The sequence below is a fragment of the Haliaeetus leucocephalus genome, unplaced genomic scaffold (genome assembly GCF_000737465.1).
Source record: "Haliaeetus leucocephalus isolate CR32 unplaced genomic scaffold, Haliaeetus_leucocephalus-4.0 Scaffold184, whole genome shotgun sequence".
Lineage (NCBI taxonomy): Eukaryota > Metazoa > Chordata > Aves > Accipitriformes > Accipitridae > Haliaeetus > Haliaeetus leucocephalus.
Window position 1 is genome coordinate 6,858,331 of NW_010972620.1, and position 16,151 is coordinate 6,874,481.

At 46.9% G+C, this 16,151-nt stretch overlaps 1 protein-coding gene across 3 annotated transcripts in view; it reads left to right on the forward strand.

Moving 5' to 3' along the window:
* The first annotated feature begins 1,170 nt into the window (after positions 1-1,170).
* XPNPEP1 (X-prolyl aminopeptidase (aminopeptidase P) 1, soluble) overlaps positions 1,171-16,151 on the forward strand; it is a 31,190-nt gene continuing 16,209 nt past the window's right edge. For all 3 annotated transcript variants that reach the window (XR_774191.1, XR_774192.1, XM_010564774.1), the window contains exons 1-8: positions 1,171-1,263; positions 3,988-4,118; positions 9,808-9,871; positions 11,640-11,744; positions 12,060-12,152; positions 13,101-13,244; positions 13,629-13,724; positions 15,940-16,021. Coding sequence is in view for 1 of the 3 variants with exons in the window: in XM_010564774.1 (XP_010563076.1) it covers positions 4,002-4,118; positions 9,808-9,871; positions 11,640-11,744; positions 12,060-12,152; positions 13,101-13,244; positions 13,629-13,724; positions 15,940-16,021 (701 nt within the window). In the remaining 2 variants the exon portion in view is untranslated. The remainder of the gene's footprint in view (positions 1,264-3,987; positions 4,119-9,807; positions 9,872-11,639; positions 11,745-12,059; positions 12,153-13,100; positions 13,245-13,628; positions 13,725-15,939; positions 16,022-16,151) is intronic.

Genomic DNA, 16,151 nt, shown 5'->3' on the forward strand with positions numbered 1-16,151 from the left:
GGAACGGCGGGGCGGGGGCGGGCCCGGTGGGTGCTTCGGGGTTAACGGCAGAGAACGTTAAATGTACGTGCGGGCGCCTGGGTACGGCCCGGGCCCGGCCTCCGCCGCCGGCCCCGTCCAGCCGGGCCCTGTCAGTCAGCCAGGCCCGGTCGGCGTGTCCCGGCTCCGGTGGCCCTGTCAGCCCTGTGTGGGGCCGGGGGAGGCTTTTGGCTTGGGGGGAGGGGGGGCAGGCCGGGCTGGGGGTTTCGGTGAGTTGGGGCTGCAGGCGGGTACTGGGGGGCAAGCGGTGGGGTTTGTGCCTCAGTGCGAGGCTGCGAGGGCTTGGGCTGCCCAGGCCAGAGAGGCCTGGTTTTGAGGTGGTGTGGCTGGTTCCTGACAATGGAAGCTTACGTGCTTATTTTGGTGAAAGAGAAAACAAAGAGCAAATTACCAGACGGACGAGCGTATCTGAAGCAAACAGGACATAAACGCTCAGGGTGGTCTAACAGAGCGGCCACGGGCGGCCCCAGGTGTAGCCTGACCTCCTGGCCTCGCCTCCCTTCCCCGCCGTGGCACTGGCACGCACCCTGACGTGGCGGGCCTGGTGTCCCCGACCCTCGCCATCGCTGGCGCCTGGGGTTGCAGCAGCCCGTTGCTCTGTGGGCACGTGGGAGGCATGAGGAGGTGTTTGGTTCCTCTGGCAGCGTTTTCGAGGTCGCTCTTTGCCCCGTGTGTCTGATGGAGATGCTGTCCAGGCAGAATCTGGCCTGGGCTCTTGGAGGACTGCCTCCTGTGGTCTGAGTGAGGTGTCAGTAATGTATGTCTAGACAGTGACAGATTTTGGGATCCAACTCTGACTGCCATTGTGGTGCAGTGATACTTTGCATGCTGCTTCTGCTCTGCCTTAGTTTCCCCATCTGTAAAATGGGGAGTGGCCTCTGGCAGAACAATTGCGAAAACAGATTGGTGTAAAACAGCACACGCTTGCAAGATTTAATCATAAGTCTTGACAAGCAAATGCCTGGTCCTTGGCGTTCCCTGGTCCCCCATCGTTCACCCTCATTGCATCTCTAATCTTGCCAGTGGAATGTAGCGTGAATGCATTTTCAGCTCTTTGTTGAGGGGTGAGAATGTTTTATGGGGGGCAAAGTTTGTTAGCCATTTCAGTTTTGCCCTTTGCTTTCTCAGGCACAGTGGACCTTATGAAGGCCAAGCAAAGAGCTGAGTGGTATTTTGTGTGAACAGAGGCAAGAAGTGTCCAGACGTGGGGTACTGCAGAGGCAGGTAACATGGCAGTCTGATATCTTTCAAAAAGTTAGGGTAGGGAATGGGACTGTTTCTTGCACTGTTAAATCCACTACCTTCATTTCAGCTGTGTTTGGTTTTAATCACTGGAGTGATTAAATAATGATAGAGAAGCTGTTTTAACTCTGTAGAGGCTTATAATTATGGCCAAGAAAGGAAAGGTTACCTGTTAAAAACTATAGGGGTACCAGAGTAAACGATTATCAAAGATCTGGGAGAAAATAGCTTCTCTTTCTCTGGAAATTGAAGACAGTTTTATTGGAAAGTTTGGGGAGGATTTCTTTAAAGTGATTTCTTATACTGTAGGGGTTATCGAAAATAGATGTCCTCTTTAATATGGGTTTTGTTGCTAATCTAGCTTAGTTGTGTTTTTTAATATTGCAAGCAAATCTTTCAGCAGTGAGGGTATTTTTAAATTTTTTTTTGTTGTTGTTGTTCTTGAGAGAATCTCTTGCTTGCTAAGAAAACCGTGGCTTGTCAGCAGGGAGCTTTATTAAAAGGCAAGGCCTTGTCATTCCTTGAATATTTAAATGAGACTTTCAGGCTCCTGGAGACAAAGCACAGGTCAAGAAAGGAAGCTGTGTCCTTATGAGTTTGTAGAAAGGATTCTTTTCTGCTGGCTAGTTGCTATGTTGTTGCTCTCTCTCCTTTGTTTTTTTCCTCTGTCTGAACATAAATCAGCAGCAGTGTTACAGCAGCTCGTTACAGAGGACAAACAGAAACAATCACAGTATAATAAAGTTCAGTGTAGCTTGCAAACCCTGTATAAAACTATGAAATTTGTCCTGGAAATAAATCTGAGGTGTAATCTAATCCCAGCGAAGGCACCGGAGTCAAGATACTAATTTGAGGATTTAGTGTTTGGTGCCTTTTGAGCTTGATTTGCTTCTTGTGGTCTGGGTTTTAAACACAGTGTACCTGTGGGCAGACAGTCAGTCATACACAAGTCTGGTGTGCTCTAAACTTCCTGTAATGAGACGTGTGAATGGTGGTCTTGGGTTGAGATTTTTACACCTAGATGCATCAGGGTTCAGTTCCTGATTTGGTCACGGTGCTGCTGTGTGACCTTGGTCAAATCATGTCTTCTTATGGCTTGTGAAATGGAGGCAGCTTTTCTGCCTCCGCGTTTAGATGGCAAACATCACAGGGCATGGCCTGTGCCTTCCTGTGTTTTGGCATAAGACCGTAATGTCACTTGGGGCTCCTGGTAGTTACTGAGGTGTAAACAGAATAAATGCCTGGATCATCAAAAAATGTTTGAGACTTGCATTCTATTTGCTTCTCCCATCTATGATCTGTTTGTGGACATGGCTGTGAAATGAGCTGTGAAATGAACTGGTCAGAATAAAATACTGCATAGCATGGCATTCAAGTAGCACAGAGCCTACCCACCTTCCTCCGGAAAGTGATAGTATTAAAGTTGTAAGATTCCAGCACGTTCTTAAAAATGTGAAATGAATGCGTGGAGAACCGGGAAGGGGATTATCCCACTTTGGGCACCCTTTGGAGATGTGAGTGAAGAAAAGATGGCGAGAACCTCTGAAGAGGTTCAGGTTACTTGGTTTTCATAGGCTTTCATGCCAGGCCTGCCCCGCAGCTTGAACATCCTCTGCAGTCAGCTGGTGCCTTCCACTGCAGCCTTCACTGGTGTCAGCACAGCAGCACAGCCTGACCTGTCACTGTGCGCCAGTGCTCGCAGCAGGCCCTGGCTATTGATGGTTTCTGGGTAGGAAATTGAGAGGCTGGCATTCACTGCAATGCCAAAGGTACATCCATTGCAAAACCACAGCAAGGGAGGGTGATTAGCCTGTGCCCTTGTTTTCCCCTCTGATCTGCTGTCTTCCATCCAGCCTATGCCCCACCCCTGCCTGCCTGACACCAGCTGAGATCTGCAGAGCATTTGCCAAAGGTCTTTAGAGAAGGTTCCTTTAAGCCTCCCAAGTTGTCCCCTGGCAGTTACCTGTGAGAGCTCAACAGGCTGTTCTTCCTGTTATAGTTGTGTTCTTCCTAGGTGAACTAACATGCAGCCCAGAGGTAAATATGGCCAGTGAATGCATCCCTGTTTATGTCCTTGGGAGCAGATTCCTTTTGTCTGAGTTAATCTGGTCACCAATCCACTGTGAAACCACGGGCTATAGTGAACCTTCTAAAAATTGCATTCTTAACTGGTCCATTTCTGAGTTCCTGAGGTGCATGGCTTGCTCTCCAAGCAGCCTGTGCTCTTGTGGCATATAAGCCACAGTATCTCTGCCCCCAGAGTAAAAAGACTGAAAGTTTCTCTCTGTGCACATAACAGGTGGGGCTACTTCTGATCTGTGGGTACTTTGGACTGTCAACATCACATGCCAAGACCTTTCCTGGCTGTCATAGGGTATGTCTGAGGTGCTCTAGTTCCTCACACATGCAAGAAGGGTTGGCAAGTGTGTTAAGCTTCTGTGTATCACCACTGGGCATGCCAGTCCTTTGCCAGGTGGGAATGGTCCTTTACAGGATAGACCAGCCTTTACTCTCTGGCCTCAACCTGATCCTTCATTCTCAAGGAATGCGAGTGAAGTGACAAGACAGGAGAAATTCTGGGCTGAGAGGGATGATGTTGGCACAGTTGCCCTCAAGGGGAGTTTCCAGTGGTGACAGCCTCCTGCCTGTGTATGTGAGTGGCCCAGGATGGCTGGAGAAGCTCTGAAGTTTTGTGCTTTGTTTCAGTTGCAGGTAGGAAGATGAGTCCAAAAATTACAACAGAGCTGCTGAAGCAACTGCGGCAGGTGATGAAGAGTCCCAAGTACGTCCAGGAGCCTGTCCAAGCCTACATAGTGCCATCTGGAGATGCCCACCAGGTATGAATGGATGGATTATGGGAATGATTGCACTTCCCTTCCCTGTAAAAAATAAAAGCCAGGGATAACTAAAATCATCCTTTATTCACTCGCTTTAATGGTTCTAGCATAAAAGCCTGGGTAACCTGAGAAACATCATGTTGGAAAAAGTTTCTGGAGTCTGTTCAGGAGACTGAGGTTTTTATGTTCTTGTAACAAATCAGCGTGGATGTTCCACCAGCAGCTTCTCATCAGATTGTCTCCAGGGGGCTCACGCTGCAAAAAAGGGAGCTTGCCAGAGCACTTGCTGTCCCCATCCTGGCTGTTGGGAAGAATGGATTTACTGGGGGAGGAAAAGGCATTATCTGGGCTTTAGTTTCCCCATTAGCACCTCCTGATCAACTCATACTCTTAAGGGAGGTGGCGAAGGATTAGTTGCAGAGCTTTCCCTTTGCTAGATCCAGTTCTTGCTGGAATTTGGTGCCTTATGCTAAAGCCCTTCAGATCCCACGTAGAGGGGCCTTTGGAGAGGCAGGGAAGGAACAGGCCACGACGACACTTCCCTTTCAATGCTGCTCTGCATCAGCTTGTTCTGTGGACTAAAGACAGGAGGGAGGTCTGGGCCCAGGGTGGTAACCCGTGGCAGTAACTGTTGTGTGCTGCTTCCACCATTAAGATTTTTGTAGTCCGTGACATTAATTTTAAATTGCTGAACTGTCTTTTACCTCTCCTGCCTGCTTATATACTAGTTTCACTCTTCTGTTCACTCTGTTAGGAGATCCAAGAACTGCCAAGGGTTTTTTCCTCCTCAGCCATTTTCAGGAAGCAGAAGACATGAAGCTTTCCTGGCTCACACCCAAAGCTCCCTTTTACCCCAGGGTGCACAAGAGCAAAATGGAACTGAATCGGAACCTTTGCCCTTGACTTGGCACTGGGGTGAGCTGGGTCCAGACTTGCCTGTGCCCTGGGACCATATGTGCAGCATCGTGTTTCCTCTTACGGAGATCCAAACTTGGGCAGGTAGAGGGAAGGCGTTTTCTGCAGCTGCTATTGTCTACTGAATTCCTGCCTCAAGCTGCCTCTGTCCATATATAACTCTGGTTTCATTTCACTAGACATTAAATGCTGTCATGTGAGTTGAAGAATGTGACCCTCAGGACTTCTGAGTTTTTCTGTTGCTTTCTTTTCCTTGACAGAGTGCAGTTAAGCAGAGTACCCCATGTTGCTATTTCCTGCCGGGCAAGTTGGTCAGGTTTCTCTGCAGAGCAAATCTATCTGAATGGAAATGATTACTAAAAGCTGCTGATTCTGGCGCCTCCTGACTAGCTAGTGCAGGATTTTGTCTGTGAGGTTTGGGAATTGGTGCAATTTTAGGCATTGGTGGAAACCTGTTGATCCCAGAACAGGCTTATGGATTCCAGGTAAATTGCGATGAGCTGAGATTTGCAGCTTCCCTGTGTTCCAAGCAAGGGTTTGTTTCCTGTATGCAAATAAGAAATTTACAACCCTGCAGTCAGATTTTGCTCATAGGCAGCTCCCTCCATGACTCAGAAGACTGCGGTTTAATGATACCCAAGCTTTTGGTGGCTTGAGCCATTTCCTTCCCACAGCCCAAGCTACTTACTGCTGTCCTTGCCTCTCTCAGCTGTTCCTGAGGCTGTCGTGGGATCCACATCAGAGAACTTGTCAACAAAGAGGGCCTTCCCTCCTGTGGTGTTGACACAGGATTTAGATTGAGGGAAACTTTATTCCCTTCTAGTTTGCAAAGGAACCCCTGGATTGGACTGATGCTGGTACACCTCGATGCTGCAACTTGCTGACTAATTTCTCCGTGTAACACTGGGAATGTCTGAGCTCTGTGATGCTTTTAATAATGGTTTTCCTGCCAAGGCTAGAAGGCTTAGGTTATAATACTGCTAGGAGGCTTGCCACCAGTTGTATCCTTTGCTTTCCATCCTAGTTGTGTAAGGAGCTGAAAGACTTGCAGACCTTCTCAAACACAGCTGGCTCTGACTCTGGCTTAACCAAGGCTGCTAATACCTTGGATGTGTGGCTCTTGCAGCCAGCCCTGAATGTTGGCTGCTTTGATTTTTGAAACTTTTGATGCTGGTGATAAGAAGTCAGAAGAAACAGACTGTTTCCTTGGGGACCTGGGTGGTCCAAAGGCTGGTAAGAAAGGAGGGCAGTCCCAGCCAAAAGTGCGCTGAAGTCCATACAAAGAGCCTCGCTTCCTTTCATGGGTGCTGGGTGGATCTTGTGGCTGGAGGTGTCAAAGGATCATGAAGGGGTGAAATGCCATGCTTTTGGGAATGAGGCACCTAAGTCCTTTGTGGTTCGGATAAAAATGCCTGTCTGAGCTTTTGGAGCGTTGCAGTGGTAAATGCAGGATCCATTTTTATGTTGAGTCACCCACTTTACATTGAATCTGGTGTTTGCCCATATGGGAATATTCAGAGATTGGAGGAGCTTTCTTCTTAATGGGAGGGAATGATGTTTGGATTAGAGCTGGGGTTTGGAGCCAGTCACAGCTTAACTGGGGCTGGCTTCCACCCCCAGGCCTTGACTCAGTGAAAACAAATTTGGTCAGATCTGGCTGGTCTTCCACATCAAGGAAGCACCTGCCCAGCTCAGGGCCCCATGTTTAGATTGGCAGATATGCTGTCTTCTGCTCAGGGCTGGCTCCTCTGACACACACTTGTTCTGAGCTGAGGAATCAGCAGAGTTATAAAGCAAGAGACGGCTTGTGCACAGGTTGCACTGACCTGTTCCAGACCTTACCAATGCAGTTAGGTTGTTGGCAGTGAATACTGACCTCCCTCCAAGTACACAGCAGTGTTTGTTCTTTAATGGCATCAGTGTCGTAGCTCTAAGGGCAGCGAGCTGCACTTTTCATTGCTGATCTTGGTTGACATTAGGTTAGAATAAGCTTTAACATGTTAATGATCCAACCATGCAGGCTCTGGTGATAAGCACCACTGATTTTTGGGGGTTCTTCCTGGCTTAGCTGAGGGTTTCTGTGATGCAGCCCCCAGTTTTGTCTGCATGTCAAGGACTGACAGGTGTGGTGGAAAGCAGATGTAAAAGGCCTGAGGAGGGCCAGGCTGAAGGCCATCGGGAGCTGCAAGACAAGCCCCAGGGAAATACCTTGTTCTGACTGTGCTTTGGCCTGTACTTTGTGTGGCGTACGCAGGTGTTCCCCTTGTAATTTTAGCTTGTGCAAAACATGGGCTCATCTTTGCACAGTGGGGGTTGCTGCATGGAACAGAACAGGTGGGTGTGCAACAATTCAGGCTGACAGATGAATGAACCATCTTCCCCTCCATTTCCCTCATACTGCTTTTTAAAGCCCATCTGCCTCATTGTAAACTCTTAAAACATTCCCTGGATTTGTCTGTGAATGGGACAGCATGAGGCATTTCCCACGCAGTCAAGTTCTTTGTTAGTTTAGGTCAGCTTTTACCAGATCTAAAACTGATAGACTTCTTTTTTTCCTTCTAGATTTTTTTTTTTAAATTGTTTTAATCCATTTCACTGTTCTGGGCTGTTAATGCAGCTAGCTCAGTGTTAACCCTTCCTATCAATGTGAGATTGCTTGTCTGCACAAGCAGACTAGCCTGTAGTCTCTGCTGTGTTGGTCAAGAGAAAGGGAAGAGAAATCGCTGGTCTGATTTGAGATGCACTTAGTGATACGATCCAGAATGGGAAATTTCCAGCATCCCCTTTAGGCATCAGACCCTGGGAAATGGTGTCCCAGCTTTGAGCTGGCAAGTGTAGGAGAGAGGAAGTTGTAGCAGTCAACAGGCTGAATAGTTGTTAGGAAATGTTGAAATGGGGAATCCTACTCAAGTCTAGCATCGCTCTGCCTTTGTGTTCTGTCCTGTGGCTGTGAGACTGGCAGCCGGGGATACGGGCGCTTGATTCTGTTCCCTGAACGACTTTGTCCTCTCTATCTGCTGCTGCCTCTGTTGTTATTTTAAAGGGGGTTAGTGATGATGGTGGTGCTGTGGTGGGCTGAGGCAGATCCACCCCATCAGCTAGAGGTGTGCAGAGGGCAGTCATCCCTTCCTGAGGGGGGTATCCTGACCCCTCTCCTCTCTACAGCTGCTGAGCATGTGTCACAGCCCTGTGGAGTCTTGTGGGGCTGGGCAGGAAGAGGCACAGGGAACTGGACTGCTCAGAGATGAGGGTACCTGTGGTCTCAATACCCGCCCCATTTCTGCCAACTTTTATCAGTGTTTGGATAGAGGATTTCTTAGGAGCGTATCCCAGGAATCTTCTCTGGCAATCAGGAGCAAAAGCTACTCAGCCAGATCCTCTTTTGGGCCATGGGTTTTGCTGTCCCAAGGCTCAGTTTCAAAAAATTAGTGGTGAATTGTTGGTAGCTGCTGCCTAGGGTGTCTTCCAGGAGGGGAGAAACATAGCTGTTCTGGGGGTGGTTTTGACCATGGAGTGATGGGGAGTAGAAGTAAAGAGTTGGTCCCACGTGCTGTGATTTGTGCTTCTCACTCAATCCTGTGCTTTGAACCCTCTGCCTTCTTCAGAACAGTGAAGAGTAACAGATTTGAAGGGAGTGTTTCCTAACAATCAATTGATCTAAAAATAGCCCTGGCCAGAGACAGGGAAATGCAGTATCTATCACAGTGGGAGCTAAAACCACCTGAGAATAGGGCCATGATTTCTCAGCTCAGTCCCTAAAATGTTTCTTTTGCCACAGCTGGGTGCAGAGAAACTTATGGGCAGAGGAACAGACTTTGGTTTCAGACCATTTGTAAGCTACAAATCCAGGAGTTTTGCAGCTCAAACGTTGGCGCTGTCAGCCTGGATTAAGCTGATTTGCTGAGTTGCACTAGTTAATTATCAGGCCTACTCAGCAGTTCTGACCTCCGAACTTGCCAGAATGGGATCCCATAAAAATGGTGTGGGCCATTTCAAGGTACAGTTGTTCTTTTAATTTTGGTAGCTCCTGTGGATGTCAGGTATCTGTGCGTTCTCAGGCTCTTCTGTAATGCTGCCAACAGATGTGTCCAAAAACACAGGTTGTGATGGGTTTGGGATGAGGATGGACTAGTAGTCTTTGATTTCCCTCTCACCCACCAAACCATGGTCTGGTGGTTTCTGGTGTAGTTGGGCTTTGAGTAGGCAAGGAGGAAGTGAGAGGATCAGCATCTGATTATGAAAGGTCCTAAGGGTTAAAGTTTTTACAGTTTTACCACCTTGATGATTTTCTTTCAGTGTCATTGTTGTGGAAAAGAAAGTCTTAAAGCAATTCTTATAAATGCCAGTAAGGGGACTTCACTGGAAATAGTGAATTTTACAGATTTTATGCGCTGATTACTCTGGTCTCCAAGATCAAGGGGTGCTTCTGGTTTCTCTTCCTTTCACATTGCAGCTTCAAAGGCAGCATTTGTTTGTTGCCCAAAGGGGAGGCTGAGTGTGAAATAAACATCTGCAAACTCTGAAGCACTTCAGTGTTTACAGACGTTTGTGGGAGAAAAGTGCTGCAGCTTAAAAAAAAAACCCACCCAGTTGGATGTAAATACAGTATAATCACAGATGATTAAATGTTCCAGCGGAGTAGAGCTCAGGATTTTTTAACTCATTTCGTTCCCTCTGTGGTGTCCTTTAGGAGAAAAAGCTTATCAAAGTATTTGTCATCAGCTGATTTCCCCCCCTGCTGCTATAAATAATTGCTGCCTTTTTTGTTTTCTAGAGCGAGTACATTGCACCCTGTGATTGCAGACGGGCATTTATCTCTGGATTTGATGGCTCTGCAGGTACCTTTCCAGAACTTGGTTCTTGCTAATGTACATAATTCCCCTGTAAAGAAACAGTCTCATTCATGGCATAGAGGCAGGATGGAAAAGGAAACCTATCCAGCTTGTTTGGACTGTTTTCCTCCCATTTCAGCATCTGCAGAACTATGTTTTGGCTACCCACTGGAATTATGTAATATCAGCGCAATAACAAGTTTTCAGAAAATGTTTGACCCCTGAATGAACCTCTCGTAAAGTAAAATCCTGTTAACTCTTTAATGTGGTGCTTGTAATCTACGGTCATTTCTTTTGATGTGCAGCCAGTACGAACAGATTTTTACATTGCCCGTTTGGGCTGGGTGAATAGTAGATGGACTTTAGCTAGCCTTTCTGTTTAAACAGAGCCAGGGCCAGAAACACTGCATTTGGAAACCGAATGCTGTGGAAAAGTTTGCTTATCTTGCCGAGACAGGATGTTTTCTTGGCTGTAGATAGGTCTGTGTTTCAAGAGACCTAATTATTACCGTAGCTGTACCCTAAGCTCTGCAACTTAGTCTGCTGTGTGATTGTTGGAAAGTCACTTTAGTCTGTTGAGGTCTTTTTCCCCCCCTAATTATAAATTGGCTTAATAAATGCTGCTACCTATGTGTTTGGAGGGTCCATTCATCAGTTCCTATGAACTACTCTGGGACCTTGTGTGGAAGGTGATAAATCCAGGGCTGCGGGCTGCTTTTAATGGATAACATGAATCCTGTATTAATTTCACGCCTTCTGCATGGCCTCTTCATAACCTTCCTCTCTATTTTGGGCCTTTGTTATGTACTTGGAAGGTATGTGTTCCCAGCCTCGCGCTCAATGAATCAGTGAGGTTTCACACGGGGGCTTACCTTGTGTTTCTTGCTTCATCTTTTCAGGATGAAGCAGCTTAAAATGGGGTTTGTGTTGGGGGAGTTTGGTAGAAGACAATGAATTCATATTTGGAAACTTTGCTCTGCTAATCTGGGCTTCAGTTTCTGGTGACGGAGAGTATGGTCAAGATGCAGACACTCAAAAGACTTGGATTCAGTTTCTGTTTGTGCCATGGTTTTTTTGTTTGTTTTTTTTTGTTTTTTGTTTTGTGGTTTGTTTTTTTTTTGAATGGCCAAGGGCAAGGCAGCTAGAGTGCCTTGCTGAGATGTCAGTGCTCCTCAACTGTCTGCTTGCATCGCTCCATCTGGAGTCGGTGGAATGGGACGGACACTGAAACCAGCAGAAGTTTATGTTCATATTTCCTGTTCAGCCATTTCTGTTAGAGCTGTAATGTTTGGGAAAGGGGTGCAGCTGACAGCTGGCAGTGATACCCATGTCTGCTAGCTTAGTAACAGCTGTTTCTTGTGGATGGCCAGAGCCCAGGCTTCCTCCCCGTAAGAAGATGGGATGGAGTCCGGGGATGTACAGTATGTGTTACTGTGACAATAGCCAAGTGGAGACCACAGTTGCTGTTACAGAGGGTTTGGAAAGCCCCATTTACCCAGTTCCACTGACTTGCTGAGATATGCTTAAGTTGGATTCATCTGAGGCAATTCATTAAGCTTCCTCCTTGTGCATACTGTCTCTGATAGTATTTGGAAGGTCGTAGTGCAGGGGAAACAGTGAATATCTCCACTGAAACTGGACTAACTTTTGAACTGTCAGCAGAGCTGCCTTTTGGGGAATTGGGGTGCATTTCAAACACTCCCCCTGCTGTCTGTGTCTCTGCATGGTGGCTGCCCACCTCTAAATCACCGCATTTTTCTGCCTTCCTGCCTAGGTACTGCCATAGTAACTGAACAGCATGCAGCCATGTGGACAGATGGACGCTACTTCCTGCAAGCTGCACATCAAATGGATAACAACTGGACACTCATGAAAATGGGTACGCAGGAGCCTGGGATACTGCTCCACTGATAAACAGAGAACAATCACAGGCTATTTGGTCACTTCGCAAGTGTTACAGCTTGGACAGTAGGGATACCCCAACTTGCAGGGTCTTAGGGACATCTTGGATACACTGCTGCTCCTGCTTTAGTGTCCTGTGACTCTTCCTGCCCACGGGTCTAGACGTTCATTAGTAGGTGTATCTCATGCATTAGCTTGTACTTTTTGGGTAGTGTGGGAATGCTTCAGTATGACTGCTTCTTTGAGCCTCTTTTTTTCTTTCCTTTTTTTTTTTTTTTTTAAATTCATGGAGGCCTGAAAGATACACCGACTCAGGAGGATTGGCTAGTGAGTGTCCTCCCAGAAGGCTCGAAGGTGGGAGTGGACCCTTTCATTATTCCAGCTGGTTGGTTTTACTTTATTTTATAACTCTGGGTTGGGCAACTAGATTTTGCTTCCTTACTTTTCTGGGTAAGCTGTTGTGTGATGGTATGTAGCTAACCATGTTTCAACCCAGATGGGGTGGTGGGTTAAACTGTTATGCAAAACAGGTTGGATTTTGGTATTAGGCATGTATCACGAGAGCTCCACAGCAGTGCATTGACTCCAAAACACAAGGGACGAGAACTACTCTCTGGGCTTGCAGTGACCTTACCTAAAAAACAGAGTGCTGATCCACCTCCTTTTGTCTATGCTGTGGCTTGTCACAGGCACTTCAGTACAAAGTTGCTGAATGCCTTGGCCAGCATGTAAGCCAGAACACGCAGACAAAACTCATGCTGCAACTCCTGCTTGGTGGTCTTGGCATCTCTGCAGCTTTCTCTGTAGGAGGCACATTCCTGGAGAGGTACCATTTGTATCAGATGAATGAGTATCCATCTACTCGTGCTTCAGAACATGGGGCCCAATCCAAAGCTTGCTGGAGGCAAGGGGAGACATTTGCTTGATTCAGATGGTCTAAGGATCAGTCTCGTGGCTGTGTGGAAGCCCATCTCATCTCTTACCTAGCTTAGATCTAGCATGGCTCTGCATTGGGGTAGAGGACACCCTTGTGGCAGCCTCTGGGGTGGATTCTTCCAGTGGCTTCTGTCTCCCAGCTGGAGCAGTTCTTCAGCTCAAGCATGAGGCTCTAGGGCTGCGAGGTTCTGTACATGCTGCTGGCTGTAGCGGCTGCATTTGTGGAACTGTAATTGCAATAGCTGTTGCTTTGTTTTTTAAAGGAATGGGAAGAAGGAGAGGCTGGAAGGAAAGGAGGAGACTCAGATTCTTGAGTTTGCCCCCTGTGAATGGTGCCATTGTTGAACCAGTGTGTGTTCTTTAAAGCCATCTCTCTTGATTCTTTTCCTTTTGGCAGACCAGTGGAAGAGGATGTCCAAAGCCTTGAGAAGTGCTGGCCACGATCTTGTGCCTGTCAAAGAAAACCTGATCGATACGATCTGGACAGACTGTCCTCAGCGCCCTTGCAAGCCTCTCATCACACTCGACCTGAGTTACACAGGTGAGAAGCTTAACTCCTAATAGACAGGGACCATTTCTACTGCCCCCTTTGCTTTCCTCTTGCAAGGTAGTGAGAGAAACACTACTGCGGCGCAATATGATCCACTATGAATAGGCCAAGAAGGTGATTGGACCTCAGCTAGTGACCCCTTTGTCCTCAGAACTTCAAATAACCATTTGCTGGAGGCTAGGTAACTTCAAAACAAATCCACGGATGTCTGGAGGGCAGCTCATTGGAGATAGTTCATATCTGTTACTAGAAAGGAGTGAGGAGCACAAGCACACTGTGTTTCAGGTACCTCCAAAATCCAGTGCATTGGTCTGTGTTTGTGTCATCATCCTCAGTAAAGCTGGTGATGGTAGTTTTTCATGTTGTGTTTTGCAGGGGTCAGCTGGAGAGACAAAATTGTAGCCCTCCGTTCAAAAATGGCTGAGAGGAAAGTCCTGTGGTTTGTGGTAACGGCCTTGGATGAAGTAGCATGTAAGTCTTTGCATCTCTTTTCTCAGTTCTTCCTACAAAATAAATGTACTTCCTGCCTTGGAAAGGAAGAACCCTGCCAGGGTGAGAGGCACTTATGACAGCCAACGTGTTTGTTAGATGTCAATTAACTTGTAAGTGCAGTGGCGATAACAGGTCACAAACAGCGAGCCTGTATTTGTACACAGTGCCTTATTACACCAATGCAGCTCTCCAGTACATTTTTGGCCCAGGAAATGCAGCAAATTGCCACCTTTGAAAAACAGCCCAGGCAAAGGGAAAGGAAGGTTATATATGAAGGGAAAAAAACAACTGTGAGATTTCTGGCTGTAAAATGTCCTGATGCTGCCTCACCCTATGGGAAGATGGAGACTGTTTTCTGCTATGGATGCTGGGCTATAAACAAAGCAATGCAACATGTGGTTTTGTATACATAAGGCAAGGGTGGGGTACATGGCATTCACAGTAATCTTCCTAATTGTCACGACTTTTTAAGTCAGTCTCTACCTCTCCAATGTTTGGCAAATGCTTTGGTTAAAACAAGTAAGTCAGGGCTCAACTTGTATTTCCAGATCATTTCAACCCAGGGTCCCACTAGAGATTCCCCTCCGTGTTTGGGGCCCCAGGATGACTAGGTCTCCACACCCTGGCTCCCAGCCCAGTGTGTAGGAAGGGAAAATGGCCAGACACAGCAGTGGTTTCCCTGGGACTGTTGTTACTAGTGCTGTGTATCCTTTGTGCAGAAATCACCAGTGCGCAGACTGGTGCAGTTGGAACATAGTGCTGGCAAGGTGTGAGTGCTGCTAATGCCTGTGCCCTGTGTCTGATCTGAAAAGGTAGAAATGAAGGTGGTGTCTTTCTAGCTGCAGCACTGCCAGTGCAGTGTCTGTGGTGCTGGATGAAGCCAGCTTGCTGAGGTCTGTGGGCTCTCCTGGATCTGGGACACTGAGCAAAGAGCTTGTTTCATGAAAGAAGTACTTCTGAGAGTGGTGAATATGACTCCTCCCTGGGGAGGCCTGTGTGAGCAGAGATTGTGTGTCTCACCTTTTCAGGCGCATCTCCAATTAAATTAATGATAAATTGTTGCCCTGAGGTGGTTTCGGATTAAATGTCTCCAGCAAAGCTAAGCTTGGTTATGAATCAAGGTTTTAAGATGGACCAGAGGAGGTCATGAGAGAAGCTTATTGCCAGGTGCCTGGTTGATTTCCTATTCTAAAGGGGGAAGGGGGAGAAGTTGTCTTTAATTTTATCTAATTCAATTCACTGTATTAAACTCCAGACAAGTTTCTGGGCACAGAAAGAGAGCCAGAGAAGAGGCTGTTGCCTCCTTACTGCACTGGGAGCCGGCTGAGCAAGCAAGTTTGTACCCATGCAGTAAAGAGTTCTTTGTGGCTTTTTCCTGCTTTCAAGTGACCTACTCCTTCCCTGGGGAGAATCAAACTCTATTTTTACTTTCGTGGCAGAATTTGCACAGTTTGATGAATACAGTGCTGGGTTGTGATTTAGGACATGTTGGTTCTTTTCCCAGCTGTCCTGCTGGCTGGCCTTATTGCCTTGAGTAACTCATTTCAGCTAATTGGGTACCCTGCGGTTTTTATTTGAACCTAAAATCAGGAGTTTGGAGATGCTGAACATCTACTTCCCCTCTTGACTTTGCCTGGTGTTGTGTGGCATAAAATCTTTGTGAAAAATACCTAAGACTATGCAGTCTGAATCTGAGATGTTGGAGGCACCCAAATGAGAGGCCTTTCTGGAGTATTTTAGTCTTGCCTATTGTGTCTCCCTCTTCCCTCAAGTATCAAAAGAATTGGAATGAAATGATAACTTGTAACTTTGAAGTCTTCCAGCTGTTGAGAAGTGAGCTTTTATTGCATTGCACAGACCAGAAAGGGCGAACACAACTTTTTTTTTACATGTCTCCTTGTCTTTTTTTGCCTGTACCTGCTTTCTTCCAAGCCAGCTCTCCTTTAGAAGTTAAACCCCAATTTCCTTGCCCAACAGGAGTGTTTAAACTGCAGTTCTGGTGCCATCTCCTGGCAAAAACTTAGGCTTGCTGGAAAAGCAGCAGGACATGGGACAGCTGGGTGGAAGCTGGACCCACGGCCTGCACCCATGACGACTCATTGCTTGACTGTGTTTTGCTGAGATTATTTTTGGCTTTCTCTAATGTTGCAAAAGATGAACCAGGACTGTGATTCTTGGCGTTCTTATTTTCCAGGGCTTTTCAACCTCCGAGGCTCTGATGTTGAGTACAATCCTGTGTTTTTTGCATACGCCGTCATAGGAATGAACACAATCAGGTGCTTGTATTCCCCTCTTCTGTCCCCCAAGATGCATTTTTCTGTGGGAGAGCTGTTCTAGCAAAGCATTTATCTTTTCAAAACGCCTACACTTGGGTGCTTTAATGTCCTTTCTGAGCACTTTTGTCTT